Source organism: Leopardus geoffroyi, chromosome B2, assembly GCF_018350155.1.
Source record: "Leopardus geoffroyi isolate Oge1 chromosome B2, O.geoffroyi_Oge1_pat1.0, whole genome shotgun sequence".
Classification (NCBI taxonomy): domain Eukaryota; kingdom Metazoa; phylum Chordata; class Mammalia; order Carnivora; family Felidae; genus Leopardus; species Leopardus geoffroyi.
The window spans coordinates 78,364,576-78,383,999 of record NC_059332.1 but is presented as its reverse complement, the minus strand read 5'-3'; the positions used below and the strand labels follow the sequence as shown (position 1 = coordinate 78,383,999).

Genomic DNA, 19,424 nt, shown 5'->3' with positions numbered 1-19,424 from the left:
AGAAACTTACTATTGTAAGTTCATTTTCTTTTAACTGCAACACTACAATATAGAAAATGGAAAATCAGAATGAATTAACAAGGCTGACAGAGGAAAAACTGGAAAGCAGGACTCATTCCTGTCCTTTACTTTGAGAGAAATTCTTTTCTCCTGAAAAGAAATTATTTCAGGAGAAAAAGTGAAGATATATGTAAAATTTATGGACCAACTACAGATTTAAAAAGTTACTTTTAAAGGGGGACAGAAGAGTATCTTTCGGTCCCTCCTTTAAAAAAAAAAAAACAAAACTACACATGAATTAAAAAATACTTCTTGTCATGCTGCACACCAGATTGTAAGGATTCCTAAACACTGTTTGGCATCCCATTCTATGCAATGTAGCAACTATGGAAAGTGTCTTCTGTGTACATTTAAAATGGGAACCAACTGCATTACTGCAAGGGTTATGCTATAAGAAAATAAATTAATCTTATAAAACTTGGATTCCAATTTAAATAAATAAATGGAAACACATAGGCAACCTCTGATTATTACGTGCCTCTTCAGTTGTATTTAATTTGTTTAATCTACTTATTAAATGTTTTCATTTCAATGACTTGTGTTTTATTTGCAAAAGTTTTTCTGACTCTTTAAAATCTGATCATTTTGATAGTGTCTTTCTTATACTTCAATCCCTTATTTTATGTCTTTAAATACATGTATTTTATAGAATTTTCCATAATTGTGTTAAACTACTAGGCAAATCTATTCTTTTTGTCTACCGAAATTTAGTCATGTCATGTTGTTTCACATGCTTTATAAATCTTGGTGGTTAAATTTACTTATGTCTTCAAATATATGTAATTTATAGTTTCTATCCTTTCATGTTTAATCCTATTGTTACTTCTCTCTGACAGAATTCCCTCATGACAAACTGCTTCATGTTCTGTAAATCTTGATCACAAACTCATCGTTAAGCAGGGCTTTATCTAAGAATCCTACATTGAGAGGGTATGTCCCTCCAAAGTTCTGCATTTGCTTCTGCCAGGTATCCCAGCTGTTACCAGCCCAGTTCCACCCTTACCTTCTTCAACATTACTTATTCAGCATGGGGATTTCTGGACTATACAGACAGGGTAAATCTGGACCCCAAATCTGTGTAAGGATAGACCTATGGGTACAACTGCTTAAAGAAAACTTTTTTCCTTCTGTGACCCACAGTCCAGTTGGACATGCACAAAGTTTCCTATCATCTATCTGTGTTAAATAAAAAGTAGTATTTTTCTAGTCTACTTTTTCAGTGAAATTATAGGACTTCAAGGTTGGGGAGGGGAAGGGGGACAGGGGAACTCACTTTCAGCTCCCTAACATGAGAGGGCCGAGCCCAAGATCTTATCTCCTATCCCCATAAAGCAATCTCCTACCCCCATGTGCATATTAAAACTCAAACCCCTTAGTTACCACAAGTAGTAACATACCCTAATCCCCACCCAAGCCAGAAGGGGCCCAGCATCAGCTCAAGCTTTCTGCTCCAGTTTTTAGGTTCTTCTTCATTTTGAGCCTAAGGATTTCCCCTCCCTAACATTCATGCAATCTCAGATGCTATACATCAATAGAAATGTTTATGTCATCAAGTATTTTGGGGCATTTTGTAGAAAAAGGATTTTTAGACAATGTAATCTGCCAAACTACCAACAAAGGAAGCTATCTCTCCATTTCTCTTCACACTTTCTAAATCTCTACAGAGCCAAACTATCAAAACAGCAGAACACATAGGAGTAAAAATTATAGAATGATAAAATACTAGAATATTACTTTTCTTCAGGCCAAGAGCAAGACTCTGGCTCTCATTTGCATTTTTAAGTTTCTCTATAACAAATCTCTATTATTAGACTAATAAGGAAAGCAATGTTGAAAACTCTAAATGAAATAAACAAAAATCACTGGAAGAAGTACCAAAATAATGTCTTTTATTAAAGATTATTTATATATCTTAAATTAAGAAAAAATAGCTTGATTATTCTTACCTCAGAATTAATAACTTTAATCAGGAAGAAAATGTGATATACCGTCTTGGTTAACAGAGAAAGCTGACGACATCTTTCTAGGTACACCTGTATAGATGGTTCTACTCTTTGCTGTAATTTACTCCAAAAGAGAGTGAGTTCCCTAAAAAAAAGAAAAAAAAATAAGTTGGAACAATAACGTAACAATCATGGACTATGTCAGTCCGGTCATTACATCTGAAATTAAAGCTGGTTTTAGATTCCAATTCTACATGTGAAGTTAAGTTTAAATAAAATATAAAATAGATCTCAATTTTTTAGAGACTAAATAAAATCAGGATATGATTTATCACTTTATTGACTGATATTTTTCAATCTCAGGGAGAAGCACTGCCTGTCACTAATGAAGCACCTCTCATTTAAACTAAAAGTATACAAATGGTAACTCTGAGTCACATCTGTGACTTTATATAATAAAGTACAAAACGTATGTATACATAAAATGCATATACATATATATCAATGGCATATTTTAAAAAGCATTTCATTTTATCTTCTACCTTAAATTTAAAATTGACCAACTGGTCAATTAAATTTAAAATTTTAAATTTAATATTATTAAATGTTAACAATCAATGATCACACAGAACCCAAAAGAAAGTAATTTAACTAATTTCTGTCAAATTGGTAAAATAAAGAAATTTTTGAAAAGGGACTTTAAAATTGATTTCAAACGCAATTAGAATGTATCTTTCATAGAAAATAATCCTACTGAAATGATGAATTTTCCTCCCTTTTACCTATTGTCCTATTTCTCTTCTGTCCTCTGTGGTTAATTTACACAAAAATCTTCTTCCTTGTTTCAAATGTTTTCACCAAGTATTCTCCTCAATACATGCCTTTCCTATTATTATTTCCTCAGTCTGCACTTCTAGGAACTCTGCTCTTTCACCACCCAATTGAACAACTTGCTCATTTACTGGATTTTAACCTATCTATGGAGGACTTCAAAAATCTGTCTCTCCAGTCTTGACCACTTCCACCTCTCTAGTTCTTTATAAGACTTCTCCACTTTGATCTCTTCTGAAACCTGAAACTTAATATATGAAAAAGATGATTAACATTCTTTCCAGTTCACCATCTTTCTAATTTAATGCATCATTATCACTGACCCTAACAGCCCCTGCTTTTTACTATCCTAAACACAGCTATCGTCATTTTTTTCGCCCCATCCAACATCCATAAGGAAGCCTTCGTAACTTCCCAGATGGACTGCTGTACTGGTTTTCTAGTTGATTTTCCTATCTCAGCTCTGTCCTGCCACTTCTTCATCCCAACTCTACCCTCACCATTCAGCCCCCAACCCATTTTTCTCCATTACTTGTATTAAACAGCATTTCTTACACATAAACATCTACTTTGCCTTCCTTCTTAAGACCTTATAATAGATTGCCTGTGTTGGTCATATGAAATACAGACTTTGATGCCTTTTTTAAAGCAATAGCACACTTAATTTCTTAGTCACTACTATTTATGTTACATAGAAAATATACTTGTCCTCAGTAGTATATGCATGTTATTTATTCTCCCTTCAGAATCTTCCTACCTGCCTTTTATATCAATCCTCTCTGTCCTGCATTTATGATTTTCCCTTCATAACAAAATTCACAGCTGCTCAGAAAACCTTTATAAACTTTATTCTTCTTTAATTACACATTTATTTAGCTTGCCTGTTCCATATTCATTTGTATGTAATGTGTTAGTCACTTGGTAAAAATTCTTAAATGTTAGAATATTGTAAACTAAATTTTGTGTTCCCATATTACCAATACAACACTGAAGACTAATAATGCTGTTCACTGAACAGATTGTCAGCTTTAGCTAACACATTAAGACAGGTGACCTTAAGATTTTTGAATCAGCTGAGGTCAACGGCTCCATTAGTTGCAAGCTCCCAAAAGATTATATAGAACAGGCTTTGCAGAATTGAAAATGTATCATATAAAGTAATGTGCACTGAAGAAGTTAGTGAAGTAAAATATCTCACAGACAGAAAATGAACTATATTTCTATACACGAATGATTAGCAGCTAATTATGTAATTGAAAGTGTATAATATGCAGAGGGAAAAAATACAGACATTCAATCATAGATTGCTTACATATCTGAAAAAATTGTTATTGTGGCATCAGATAAAATAAACCTTTCTTTCATCTTCTAATATCTATTAATTATTATACAATCATTACTGGTATACTAAGGAGTTGTGTGGTCCTTAATAGAAAAAAATTTTTAAGTTATAATATGAATTAGTTGACAGTTTACATAGCATGTAATAACTGCAAATAAGCTTTTTGTCTTGTTAAGACTTTAAAAGATTAAAAATATGTTCTTGAGCTCTCTGCACTCTCACAACCTATCTTGTTTTTTTGTTTAACAAAGTTTTCCTTACAAAATAAAATCAACTCACCAAGCACAGTACATATCTCCTTGTTGGAGCTGACGTGATAGAAATGCAGTACATAAGACAAGAGCACTTTTTTCATCACCCTCAGATTCTAAGTTACAGATCATTTCTAGTGCATCTTTGCAATCAACTTCTGAGATCTACAGAAAAAGGACACAGAAATATGCCATAAAATGGTTTGTATTAGGATATATAGCAATACATGTTAAAATCTTCACTAGATATTTACAGATCATTTTTATCAGTAAAACCTCATACTCATATACTATCAATTCATAGTTTGTCATTACTAGGCTGCAATAAAGAAATCTTTTTTCAAGTCAAAAACCAACTATTTTCAAGAACTTTACAAATATCTATATGTAAAAAACTAATGCTCATTGTAAGTACCCTCTACCCATTAATCAAGTCTATGATACTGAAAAAGAAAAGCTGTATTTTTCCCCTTTTTCATCTGGTAATTTAAAAAGCATTAGAATCAGCAGAAAGACACAGAGATCTACTGGATATAAACTAATAAAGTGTCTATTCATCTGAGGGAAAAAGGTATAATATGAAACATTTTATACTGTAGTTATACTACCTTTAAACTCATCTCAGCTTTCTATAAATCTCCATTATTTTTCTTTTCATATCAATTCATTTCATCTCAAAGCCTGTCAACAGCCATGCATACATAAGTATAACCTAGATGAAGGCAACTTCATTTAATTACACACATCTTATTGCTTATTTTTTGAAAAGTTAAAATTTACTATCATATTACAATGATTTACTACATAAACAGAACTTACATATGATCTCTACAAGCATTTGCTGTAAAACAAGAATATGGCAAACATCACATAATCACAAATCACCAGTGTTCCACAAAATAAAAAGATTAATTCCAACATATCATAAATGACAAATGGCCAAAAAAAATTGAAGACGATACAGAGCACTGGCACCCATGCACCACAGAGGTAACCATGCCCCTCCTTATTGATCTTATGTCTCTCCTCATCAACTTCTGAGTATGTCAGTGTGAGAAAGAGGGTGTGTGTGTGTGTGTGTGTGTGTGTGTAAAATATGTGTTTAGGACTGAATAAGTATCTAAATGAGGATAACTTTGAGGCTTATCTTTGAGAACAAAGGTTGCATGAGAATAGATTCAGAGGTCCCATTCTATACCTTAAGCTGCGCTAGAAAACACTAAAACAAGAGAAGACACAGCTCGGAGTTTGTGTGTTTAACAACGACTTCTGAAAGGAATTATGAAGTTAGTGGCAGCGTTAAGAGTGAAACTGGAGTCTTGGAATTCCAACTCCCTGGTGCAGTGCTCTTTCCACTATGCCTCTATCTAACTCCTTCTAACAAATCTTTAAGTGAGCTCATTTAAAAAAATTAAAAAGGGGCTGTACAATATGTAATCATACAATATTTTCAAATATCTATATCACATTAAGTGCACTGTCAGACATATTTTATTATTTAATCAGAAATTTTCTACTAGGTAGGCATTATAATTAACATTTTTTACACAATGAATGTGGTGTTCAAACAAATTATTTGCCCAAGTTGCAAAAGTTAATTAAGTGGTAGAACTACAAATCAAATTTTGTCTGATTGACATCAAATACTCACATTCTTTCCATTTAATCACATTATCTTTTACTGCAAACTGTGTTAATTTTAAACAATTATCCTGGTACACACATACAGACAATTATTAGAAGTCAACCTATGAGTTTTGTTTACTTTTTCATGTTAATAACAACAATAATAGCAGCTTCTATTTATTTGTGCCAGCTTCTTCAGAAATAGTATTGCTAAATCTGCACAATATCTTGCCTGGTAGATATTACTATTAACTTTTTAGAGATAAGGTTCAGAGAGGTTACTTGTTCAGTCACATGCTTAATTAGTGGTAGTCAAGATTTCAACCCAGATATAGCTTCAAAGTCTGTATTCTTTTCAGAATTCTCCATGCACAAGCAAGTTGAGGCCCTTTATTGCTAAATATTGATTTTCACATGTTCAGGTTTAATAAAAAAATCTTATATCCTGAAAATCTAATTTGTTTTGAAACCGATCTTTTGTTGTCATTCTTCTACACTATTTTTTTTTAATTTTTTTTTAATTTTTTTTTTTTCAACGTTTATTTATTTTTGGGACAGAGAGAGACAGAGCATGAACGGGGGAGGGGCAGAGAGAGAGGGAGACACAGAATCGGAAACAGGCTCCAGGCTCTGAGCCATCAGCCCAGAGCCCGACGCGGGGCTCGAACTCACGGACCGTGAGATCGTGACCTGGCTGAAGTCGGACGCCCAACCGACTGCGCCACCCAGGCGCCCCTACACTATTTTTTTTTTAATTTTTATTCATTTTTGAGAGAGAGAGAGAAAGAGAGAGACAGAGCGTGAGTGGGGGAGCGACAGAGAGAGAGGGAGACACAGAATCCAAAGCAGGCTTCAGGCTCCGAGATGTCCATAGAGCCCGACGTGAGGCTCAAACTCACGAACTGCGAGATCATGACCTGAGCTGAAGTCGAAGTCGGACACTTAATCAACTGTGCCACCCAAGCGCCCATGTTGTCCGGTTCTTCTAAAACCTAAGCCACTCTTCTTGCTCCAATGATGTAAAATGTGTATATTATATATAAGGAAACCTATTTTCCCAATGCCATTACTTACATTAGCTTACAGTTAATCATTAGAAATATATATTTTTATGTTAGGTAGCCTCTACATACTTATTTCATACATATACAACATATCGACTGAAACATTTGCCATATTCAATAATACAGAAAACCTCACTTTTTATAGGTATGCTAAGAAAACAATTTTTACTGTCTTTCATTTCCCTGATTTGCCACTAGACAGTCCTCTCAAAAAAACAGGACACTAAAGAGAATGGCAGGGAAAATGAAACTGTATTTAGACTAATGAATGGCTCTATTCAAACTATGAAAGTGAAATACAAGTCAAATATAGCTATCAATGAACAAGAATTATTATTTTTTTAAATCCAAGGCAGCATAAAGTAGCAATTACCAGTGTTTACCTAAATAGGGACTATTTATATAATATGGATATCTTTTCTCTATTGCTTTGAAAAATGAGCAAAAATTTAAGTACCAGAAAATTTAGAACTGAATAAATTTTTAAAATCAGAATGATCTGTTAAAGACATATTATGCTAAACTCTCTGTAAAACAGAAAAACCATTTCAAAAACATGAAAGATGAGGGGTGCCTGGGTGGCTCAGTCGGTTAAGCGTCCAACTTCAGCTCAGGTCATGATCTCGTGGTTCTTAGGTTCAAGCCCCACATCAGGCTCTGTGCGAGCCTGGAGCCTGCTTTGGATTCTGTGTCTCCCTCTCTCTCTGCCCCTACCCTGCTCATGCACACAGATATAAACATTAAAAAAATAAAAAAAAAAAAAAACCATGAAAGATGACTTTTAGGTTTTAATATGGCTCTTTATGCCAGGTATTCAAAAAATATAGAACATTTCACCAGTATTTATATACATTTACTGAGTATACTTTTAAAATGTATTGGCTCTAATCACATTTTAAGAAGTCTTTTTTGCTTACCAAGATAAAATTGCTTTCCCTCTATAAAATAATTTAAATGGTAAACCTCTCATACTAATAAAACATAAAATCAAATAACGAGCTTTTTTTTTTTTTTTTTAACTCTCAGGCTAGCAAAAATTTAAAAGACAAATAATCTCCAGTGTTAGGGAAGAGGAAATTTCATATGCTGTTTATGGGAATATAAATTGGCATAATCTTTTTTGGCTGGTAGTAAGTCCCTATCTATTAATTTAAAAATTCCTTGATCCAGGAAGTCCACTTCCAGAAATCTGTCCCACCAGTGTACCCCTGACAGGAATGAAAGGATATATATACAAGACAATAGTTCAAATGCCCCCTAGTCTGACTAAAGTTATTACAAATACATACTATGGAATTATGCAGCCATAAGAATGAGGTTGATCTATATGGAACAATATGGAAAGATGTTCATAATAAATGGGGAAAAAGTAATTAGCTGCCAGGGTGCATACATATATAGAAAAATATACAGAAAAAAAAATATATATATAACTATCAGAAAGGTTATATATCAAATTTCAAACTGAATGATTACTTGGGGGAGTATTAAATTGAGAAGTGATGGTTAGAGAGAAAGAAAATTTTACTTTTTAAATTCTATGTTTATTTTAATGACAAAACCAAGAGAAATACTGGATCTAAAATAAACAATGCTCACTTTGTTTTATACCTCTATCAAGATTACAGACCAAGCTAGTAATTCCAGAGAAGCCAGACAGACACTCCACTCTCTCAGCCCCATTCTTCAGCCATCTACCAGGGCTAGCTGCTAATTCTATTACAATGAAAGGATCCCTGGGGGAATAGTCAATCCCTTGCCTACTGGCTCACTTGGACAAGGATTTCCTCAAAAGGACCACAGAATCCAGCCTATGGTTGACTCTTTCCAGTATCTATTCCCACCATACTATAAGGAATGGGTAAAAACCTCAAATGCTTATAAGAACCAGACAAGTAAAGGTAAATGAATGTGTGTGTGAGAGAGAGAGAGAAAGAGAGAATACCACCTCTATCTTTGGGCAATTGTTCCAAAGTGACTACTTTTCCCTGGGGCAGAAATAAAATAGACCTTGGTGACAGCCAATCTTAACCCACTTCACATGGGAAATGAAGAAAAAGTTTCTATATGTTTGTAATAGGAACATAAAAGAATAACCAAACAATCTCTAAGCAAAGGGAGACTTTTAGCAAGAATGTGTAGACTTGGGGTGCCTGGGTGGCTCAGTCGGTTAAGTGTCAGAATTCAGCTCAGGTCATAATCTCACAGCTTGTGCATTTGAACCCCGCATCAGGCCCTCTGCTGTCAGCATGGAGCCTGCTTTCGATCCTCTGTCCCTATCTCTCTGCCACTCCCTTTCTCTCTCTCAAAAAGAAATAAACATTAAACAAACAAACAAAAAGAACATGGAATGCCTTAATTCTATCTGCTTAATGTAAGAAGGAAAAAAATCATTTCATAGGATATCAGAGATACTTGGGGTCCTCACAGAGAATTTTCCTGAGGACGTCCCAGAGCAAGCTGGGTTGCTACTACTCAACTAAACCAAAAGGAAACTTAGGTTCAGTATTGCGAGATCTTTTGATTATTCAAGAGAGTTAGAAATACAGATTCTTCCTGGAAATTACAAATTCATACTCTTCAACTTCAAACAGGACTTCAAAGCTAATCCAATGACCCTATGTTTAGAAAGTTTTCTATTAGAAGTTAAAGATTCTTTAGGCCAAGGCTTATGCCTTAACTTACATTTAACCCCACAGTACTTAATAAAAATTTGCTGAAGGGAGGATGGATGGACGGACAGATTGACATAAGGACAAGAGCTGAACTGATAATGAAAGCTTTATTTGAGTTGAAAAAAATCCAAGATGTAGCAGCAGCACAATAGTTAATTTAAGAATTTTAGAAAAACTGTTAAATACATTTCAAAAGCTATCTTAAGAAACTATATATCTGCCAATTAACTGTCTGCATAGCTATTCTGAACTAATAAGAAAACTTCAGTCTCCTACTTTGCTCTGATATAGAGACTAAAAAGCCAATTATCTGAGATAAAAGAGAAATAAAGAAAAAAATCTATGGATTAGCCAATGTCTAAACTAATGATATAATTCCCTAGGCTACAGCCCTGGGAGCTATTCTATCCAGCCTAGAAAATGCCAGACATCACTCTTCCCAGTATCCTCATTATCCTCACCATCCACAACAACCTTATTGGACCTAATCTTGGTCCAAGGCTACCATCTTCCTCTTCATTTTCTAGTCTTAAAAAAAAAAAAAAAAAAAAAAATCACACAATTACCTCTACAATTACAACCTGTAACCTCATGTAGGCGTTCAGGTTTCTGTCTGAGGCTATATTATGCAAATTCCCATTTGGACCATGATTCTACCTCAGAATTCTGTAGTATAAAACAAATAAATGAATACTATGTTTTATGTCAAACTAGAAGTAAAAATATCGTATGTCACACAGAGAAAATAAAGCTTTACATTAAATATACAAGTAAAATTGTGACCTATATATAGACATTTATCTATCTGTATTTATAACTTCTTCCTAGGATACATTATGTTTTTGAACACATTATGTGTGCATGCATGAGTGTGTGTGTGTGTGTGTGTGTGTAAAACAGAAAACATATTCTTAGTAAGAAGTCAAATAAATTCCAATAGTTACTTAAATTAGCCAGTTAGAAAGATCTACAAGTATCCTACAAGTATCAGGTAAAACTAAAGTTAAGGCCCAACTGCTGACAAATATAAACATCCTACTAAATTGTTAAGCCACCTCCATCTTTCCCATAATTTAACCAAAGCAGTAAAAAGATTCGAATTATTTAAAACAGAAGCTAGATGAAATCAGTTTACATATAATTCTGAAAGCTGCTTAGAATCACTACCCAAGAGCATACTGAAAAGTTAAGACTGACAATAGTCCCTCACTATCTAAAAGAAAGAGAAGTCAAAGACATTCTAATTGAAAATTAACTTCTTCATTTTTAAAATTAATTACTAACAAAAGAAAATATACTCACCTCTTCCATTAACTTTTCATTTGGTGATGATGTACAAAGACAAACAAGGTAAGTTTGCTTAAAACTACCTTTTGTACCAATCTCTGGATGGTCAGAACACAGCTTTGCTAGAGCAGTTGCTTGACTTAACTGATTGGTTTTGATTAGATGTTTAATTCTCATATCCAACAAGATGGGACCCTCAAAAGCTAAAAATTCATTCACTTTAAAAAACAAGACATAATAGATTATTAACATTTGAAAATTCATTTGCAATACAAATACTTATCAGGAATATATATATTTTTTTTAAGCACAGGAACTACTACTCTTTTTTCTTTGCAATTTTCTATTACTGTCACACTATTACAAAATACTTGACCTTAATAAGCAAAAGGAGATTACACTGCTAACTTTTAAAAGTTGCATTAAATATTTTTACCTGAGAGTACCATTTAGAATGAAGTGAATTAACTTAAAAATAATTTTGTATTGAATTCTAATAGCTATTGCTATTAAAATTATACTAAATTCTTTTCCTCACATTTATTCTTGAATACCAGAAAGTAGCACCCCTAGAAGTTTGCAGTACTGGAGCATTACACACTCATACTGGTAACCACAAAAGGATACTTGGATACGCTAGAGGATGAGATTCAACCAATAACTGTGTTCAGTACTGATGATGTATTTTTTATTTTACAAAGGTGAGGTCTATTTTGCTTTAATAGGTGTTCTAAAACAAATTAAATATCTATAGAAAAATTAAGGGAGTGGGTGAAGTCTGCTGAAACTTCCTTAGGTTTGTAACTTTTAAAACATTAACTGATAAACCTCAACATTTCCTCACGACCCACTTAAGCATAATACACTTCTACTCTGTTCAAGTCTTTGAATTTCTTACTGCCTGTTTGATGAACTACAAATAAGAATCTTTACTTTTTGTATTTGTGAGGGAGAGTCTAAATTTTAACAGTGCAAATTTAAACTCTTCCCTGTTTTCTTTATCACAATGAGAAAATCATGTTTAAAAATCTACTGGGTGATGGCTAGCCTGAAACCTTTGGAAGGCTTTTGGGAATACAATTTTAATACTCCAAATAAAACACACAATTTCTCTCTTTATGAACAGACTGGAAGATACGTCTAGTAAGCAATTTGTAAGTTAAAAGATGGAAAGTGAGAGATGTTTTTCCTTTTTTAAACATCCTTTGCTACCCACTAGTACCTTTATTTTTTAGGTATAACTGCACTATATTCCTGTATTCCACTGTAAAAAGACTCTCCTATAAGACAGTATAATAATCATGGCTCCTCAGTATTAAAACCATGAGCGAAGCATTTTAACACAGAAACCCAAATTCCATCCTTTTCTTGAAGTCTAGACCTTTGTACTTGCCACTTTCTATTCTACTCTCTGCCACATTAAACTAAATCAAAAAGTATAAAGACTGAACACAGAGAAATAAAACTAAACATAACTTTACAGTGCCTCTGACTATATGTCTTACATATATGGAGCATTACTTTTTTTTTTTAATATCACATGATTCTACTGGGGACAATTATATTGCAAATATCTTTTAACAGTTTAGTTCACTGCCAAACCAAAATCAGTAAAGATTTTAAATGAGAACTTAAAAAAAAAAAAAGTGAAAATAAAGTTGTTCTGGCTATAAGTAAGTCACAGACTTAAAAAAGTTTTACTTTCCTAGTCATTCTTTCAAAAGGAAAAAGCCAGCAATACAAAGTCTGGGAATTACTTAAAATATTCCCATTAAAACTCAAAATCAACAAATTCTGAGGACTGTGGCAAAGAAATTATTTAAAGGTGGCAAGTATTTAACAAAACTGATGACACTCTGAATAGAAACTCAAATCGTCCCTAAAATCTCAAATAGCAACATATAAATTAGAATGACAGATTGTACAAAATAATTTCTGTGCTAGTTCAATATATAGGAGGATATATGTTAATACTGTAAAATGTCAAAAACATAGTTGCACGTGGATTTTTTTTTTTTTTTAATGATAAGAAACCACTGCCACACTTAGGGCAAAATTGATTCCAAAGAAATACAGAGTATTAGAGCAGAAGGGACTTTACAAATCATTTTGTCCAGCTCCATCATTTGGCAGATGAGTAAACTGAGGCTCACAGAAGGTAAATAACGTCCTAAGGTCATACAGCCAGTTAATGACAGAACCAGGACCAGAAAGAAAAAATGGGTCCTCTGACTTCCAGCTTAATACAGTGGTGGCATTAGAAAACAAAATTCACATTTAACTAGTGTGTCTACTTTTTTTTTTTTTTTTAAAGTAGGCTCCACGCTGGGCATTTTTTAAATAGGCCCCAACAGGGGACTTGAACTCACGACACTGAGATTAAGACCTGAGCTGAGATCAAGAGTCAGATGCTTAACTGACTAGGATGCCCCTAGTGTGTCTACTTCTAATTAGAGTGGCACTGTATAGCAGTAAAGAGCTGTGAGGTGGCATTAACTTTTAAGGGAAAATAATTCTGAAGCACGGGGTTCAAATGGATCAAAAGTAGATTATATCTTAATACCCATTTCAGAACCTAATAAATGCTCACTCTCCCCCGCCTTTCTCCATTTCTTCCTCACTGCTTTCCTTTTTCCCATTCCTCTGTATCTTTCTCTATTCCTCTCCAATCCAGACATCACAGATGTTATAACATCACCTCAAAGACTACCTGTTTTAGTGCTTGCCAGACTTACGAAAAAAGTTTTATATTTATCCTTGAATAGCTAGTCATAGCACATCTCATTCCTCACCTTGCTTTTCCCATTCCCATTCTAGAAAAGTAAAAATATCCTGAATTTTACTGGTATGTAACCTTTTAATCTATTTTACCTGTATTTATGGACTTGAACAGAAAAGCAGGTTTTACCACATTTGAGCCTGTCAAGAGAGCTGGATTACATAAAATGACAATGTAAATGAATGTTTAGCCAGTTCAATTGAGAAAGTAAGAAATGGCCTCTTCTCATAGAATGCCACATACATAATATTTAAAAATACTAGTTCCTACATTAAAGATAATTAACTTTAAATATATTACAATATATATGTTGGATTTTTGTGATAAATCATTCCACAAATACCAAACGAGCATGTCCTATGCACAAAATCTTAATTCAGACTAGGTCCTGAATTTTCCTCAAAGTGGAATGAACTTATTAATTGGATGTGTATCTCCACGCCAAGATCTGCACACGATTTCCTCTGTAGCATCTCTGAACTAGCTATTTAACAACCATCTCAAACTCTGCATACAAAAATCTCTATACTGGGATGCCTGGGTGTCTCAGTTGGTTAAACATCCATCCGACTCTTGATTTTAGCTCAGGTCGTGGTCTCGCAGTTTGTGAGATGGAGCCCTCACTGGGCTCTGTGCAGACAGTGCAGAGCCTGCTTGGGATTCTATTCTCTCTCTCTCTCAAAATAAATAGATAAACATTTGGGGGGAAAAACCTCCATACCACAGCATATGTCATCTCAATCCACTTAGTTGTACTCAAAGCCAGGAATCTAAGAGTTGGCCTTAAAAATGCTCTCTCGTACTTGCTTCTCACCCACACATCCAATCCACCACCTAATTCTGTCACTTATAATTCCTAAATACTCAATCCATTCACTCTTCCCCATCTCTACTCCTGCCATTCACCCACTCCTCCCAGCCCAGTCTTTAATCTACCAGACCACTTTGTTGCACTTTGTTAGTCTCCTGCATCCACTCTTAAGCCATCATCTCCACTAGGACTTGCGTCTTCTTTTCTTTTCTTTTTTTAAATTTATTTTTCTTTTCTTTTCTTTTCTTTTTTTTTTTTTTTTTAAAGTACACACTTGATTGTCTTCTCCCAGTTTAAAATCCTCCAATGGTCCCTTTGCCTTCAGAGTAAATTCTAAAATCTTCATCATGGCCTACCCGAATCTGCATTACCTATTCCTTTTTAAAAAATACAATTTGTATTTATCATAAAAACAATTTAGCATTTAGATAAGAGAGAAAAAAAAAGAAAACGCATTCAAATTGGAAAGAAGTAAAATAATCGGACTGCAGATGACATGATCTTACATATAGAAAACCCTAAAGATTCCACACACACAAAAAAACAATTAGAATAAATGACTTTAGCAAAAAGTCACAGGATACAAAAATAAATTGCATTTTTATACACTAGCAATGAACAACCTGAAAAGGAAATTAAGAAAACAATTCTATTTTACAATATTAACAAAAAGAATAAAATACTTAGAAATAAACCTAACTGGGGCACCTGGGTGGCTCAGTTGGTTGAGCGTTCGACTTGGGCTCAGGTTGTGAGTTCGAGCCCTGCACTCTGTGCTGACAGCTCGGAGCCTGGAGCCTGCTTCAGATTCTGTGTCTCCCTCTCTCTCTGCCCCTCCCCTGATTGTGTTCTCTCTCTTTCTCTCTCAAAAATAAACAAACACGAAAACAAATTAAAAAAAAAAAAAGAAAGAAACCTAACCAAGAAGGTGAAATACTTGTCCCTGAAATCTATAAAACATGGCTGAAAGAAATTAAAGACACAAGTAAGTGGAAAGATTCCTGTGTTCATAGATTGAAAGACTTAATAATTGTCAAAATGTCCACCTATCAAAACAATTTAAGAATTCAATACAATTCCTGTCAAAATTTCAATGGCATTTTTTGCAGAGATAGAAAAATTTAGCCTAACATTCATATGCAATCTCAAGGGATTCCAAATAGCCAAAATAATTTTGAAAAAGATCGAAGTCTGAGGTGTCACACTTCCTCACTTCAAAATAATTTATAAAGCTACATTTTCAAAACAGTGTGGTACTGGCCTAATAACAAAGATATATAGGCAATGCTGTAGAACAGAAAGTCCAAAAATAAACCCTCACATATATAGTCAAATGATCTTCAACAAGACTGCCAAAATCACTCAATGAGAAATGGACAATCTTTTCAGCAAATGGTGCTGGGAAAACTCATATCCACATGTAAAAAAATGAAGTGGGACACTTACTGTATACCATATAAGAATTTAACTCAAAATGGATGGAAGATCTAAATTTAAGACACAAAACCATAAAACTCATAGGAGAAAACAAAGAGGATAAGCTTGAAGACACTAGACTTGGCAAGGATTTATTGGATATGACACCAAGGTACATACAAAAAACCCAAACACGGACAACTGGAACTACATCAAACCTAATTTTTATGCATCAAAGCACAGAATCAACGGGGTGAAAAGGCAGCCTACATAATGGGAGGAAGTATTTGCAAATCATATACCTGATAAGGAGTTGATATCCGGGATATATAAAAAATGTTTAGAACAATAAAATATCAAATAATCCTATTATAAAGTGGACAAATGACTTTAACAGACATTTCTGCAAAGAGGATATACAAAAGTCTAACACATGAGAAGATACCCAACTAATAATCATCAGAGAAATACAAATCAAAACTACAATGAGATATTACCTCACACCATTAGAATAGTTATTATCAAAAACAAACAAACAAACAAACAACCCAGAAAATAAATGCTGGTGAGGATATGGAGAAATTGGAACCTTTGTGCACTGTTGATGGGACTGTAAAATGGAGCAACTTCTATGGAAAACAATATGGAAGTTCCCCAAAAAGTTAAAATAGAACTAGCTACCATACGATCCAGCTATCCCACTTATGGGTATATACACATAAGAACTGAAAGGAGGGTCTTAAAGTGATATGCACATGCACCCCCATGTTTACAGCAATATTACTCATAACAGCCAAGAAGTGGAAGCAATCCCAATGTCCACCAATAAATGAATAAACAAAATGTGGTATATACATGCAGTGGAATATTATTCATTTTTTTTTATTTTTGAGAGAGAGCATGTGAGCAAGGGAGAGAGACAGAATCTTAAGCAGTCTCCACACTCAGAGCAGAGCCCAACACAGGGCTCAATCCCACAACCCTGGGATCATGACCTGAGCTGGAATCAAGAGTCAGACACTCAACTGACTGACGCACACAGGTGCCTTAAAAAGAAAGGAAATCCTGTCACATGCTACAACATGGATTATCCTTGAAAACATTATGTTAAGTGAAATAAGCTAGTCACAAAAAGGTAAATATGGTATTAAAGTAATCAAATCATAGAAACCAAAAGTAAAATGGTGCTTAACTACTGGCTGGTAGAAGTGGGTAGGGTAGAAGGAGTTGCTATTATTACAGAATTTTAGTTTTGCAAATGAAAAAGTTCTGAGACCTGTTTTACAACAATATGAATATACTTAACACTGAACTATACACTTAAAAATGATTAAATGGTATATTTTATGTTACATGTTTCTAACCACAATAAAAAAAATAAATTAAAAAATCAATGCAGCATTGTTAGTCACAAAAATCCAAATTTAGAAATTTAATAAAAACACAACACGTCAAGCTCTGGATAAGTGGCTCTTAACCCTGGCTGTACAATTATCTTGATCTTACAAAACACTACTGATGCCTGGGGCTCAGACCCAGAGACTATGGTCTGAGGTAGGCCTCTTAAGCACTGAAATGTCTGAAAACTGTCCAGGTGATTTAGGCACAGCCAGGATTGAGTACCACTGCTGTAGGTATCTAGATTTCAGTGCCCAAATTATACCAATTAGGGATAATCTTAATATTCACCCCACCCCTCATCCTTTCTTGAGGGAATATATTACATTTGTAAGAAATAGAATTTTTACTTAAAAGATTTCAGTCTTGCTTCCTTTTTCATTAATCTGAAACTTTATGGTCATAATGGATTATAGTAAAAATTTATGATAACTGAATTTTTGACATGATTGATATGAAACAGAATTTTTAAAAATTAAAAAAAAAAATTCTCTGTCAGAGCACCTGGGTGGCTCAGTCGGTTAAGGGTCAGGGTCTTGGTTTCAGCTCAGGTCATGATCTCACAACTTGTGGGTTCAAGCCCTGTGTCGGGCTCTGCGCTGGCGACACCAGCCATGCTTGGGATTCTCTGTCTCCCCTGTCTCTCTCTGCCCCTCCCCCACTTGTGCTGTCTCTGTCTCAAAAATAAACATTTAAAAAGAATTTTTTATTTAATAAAAATCCACATCATAGATGAACCTAGTTAGTATGCAACATTAAAATTTTTGTGTGAAGATCTCATTATGAGTTTTATGTTTAAGTTCTGACATATTTATCCACGTAACATTATTATAAGATACACTCATTAATGTTTCAAGATGTTTCAAGAAACCAGTGAGTGTATTTTAAAATCATTTTTAGTGAAAATGAAAATATGGGGGTCACTATGTTTATATTTAATTACATAATAGTAGAGTATAAATACAAATATGTCATCAGCCCAAAACTGTGAGTGAATACTTTTATAAGCTTACTGTAGTTTAATTCTGTCAGCTTAATTTTATCCCATCACTGATCCTCAAGGATCTAAGGGTTATATACAAGTAAAAGGCAATCTAATTTAGTAGTGATTTTTAAAATTTTTTTTTTTCAACGTTTATTTATTTTTGGGATAGAGAGAGACAGAGCATGAACGGGGGAGGGGCAGAGAGAGAGGGAGACACAGAATCGGAAACAGGCTCCAGGCTCTGAGCCATCAGCCCAGAGCCTGACACGGGGCTCGAACTCACGGACCGCGAGATCGTGACCTGGCTGAAGTCGGACACTTAACCGACTGCGCCACCCAGGCGCCCCAGTAGTGATTTTTAAAAATAAAATCTAAAATGTTCCCTTCAGTTATTTTGTATACCAAGACAAGGTCAGTTAAGGGCAAAGAAGAGAAGGGGACACAAAGCAATAGAAAAAGGAAATTAAACAAACAACAGAGGAAGGGAGGGAGGGACAACCAAAGAGAAACAAGTTAGGTCAACTGTATTCTTAAAAGTACTTAGTACAGTCTTTAAGGTTTTCTTTTTAGTAACTTTCTGTAAGAAATGTCCTAACACAAAAAAAATTGTCAGTAGATTTATTTATTTATTTAAAAAAAAATTTTTTTTTTTTATGTTTGTTTATTTTTGAGACAGAGACAGAGCATGAACGGGGGAGGGGCAGAGAGAGAGGGAGACACAGAATCTGAAGCAGGCTCCAGGCTCTGAGCTGCCAGCACAGAGCCCGACGCGGGGCTCAAACTCACAAGCTATGAGATCGTGACCTGAGCCGAAGTCGGACGCTTAACCGACTGAGCAACCCAGGCGCCCCTGTCAGTAGATTTAAGTCTAGGTTTCAGAGTCACCTCTTCTGGCATTCTCTGTATAGACAGGTAAAGATATATATATATATATATATATATCTTTATACAAAAAA

At 34.3% G+C, this 19,424-nt stretch overlaps 1 protein-coding gene across 2 annotated transcripts in view; it reads right to left on the bottom strand.

Annotated features, from left to right (window-relative positions):
* Positions 1-19,424, bottom strand: part of ZNF292 (zinc finger protein 292) — a 96,500-nt gene that overhangs the window by 15,493 nt on the left and 61,583 nt on the right. For both annotated transcript variants that reach the window (XM_045498961.1, XM_045498962.1), the window contains 3 exons: positions 11,095-11,297; positions 4,456-4,592; positions 2,007-2,148 (listed from right to left, as the gene is read on the bottom strand). In XM_045498961.1, coding sequence (XP_045354917.1) covers positions 2,007-2,148; positions 4,456-4,592; positions 11,095-11,297 — 482 coding nt within the window. The remainder of the gene's footprint in view (positions 1-2,006; positions 2,149-4,455; positions 4,593-11,094; positions 11,298-19,424) is intronic.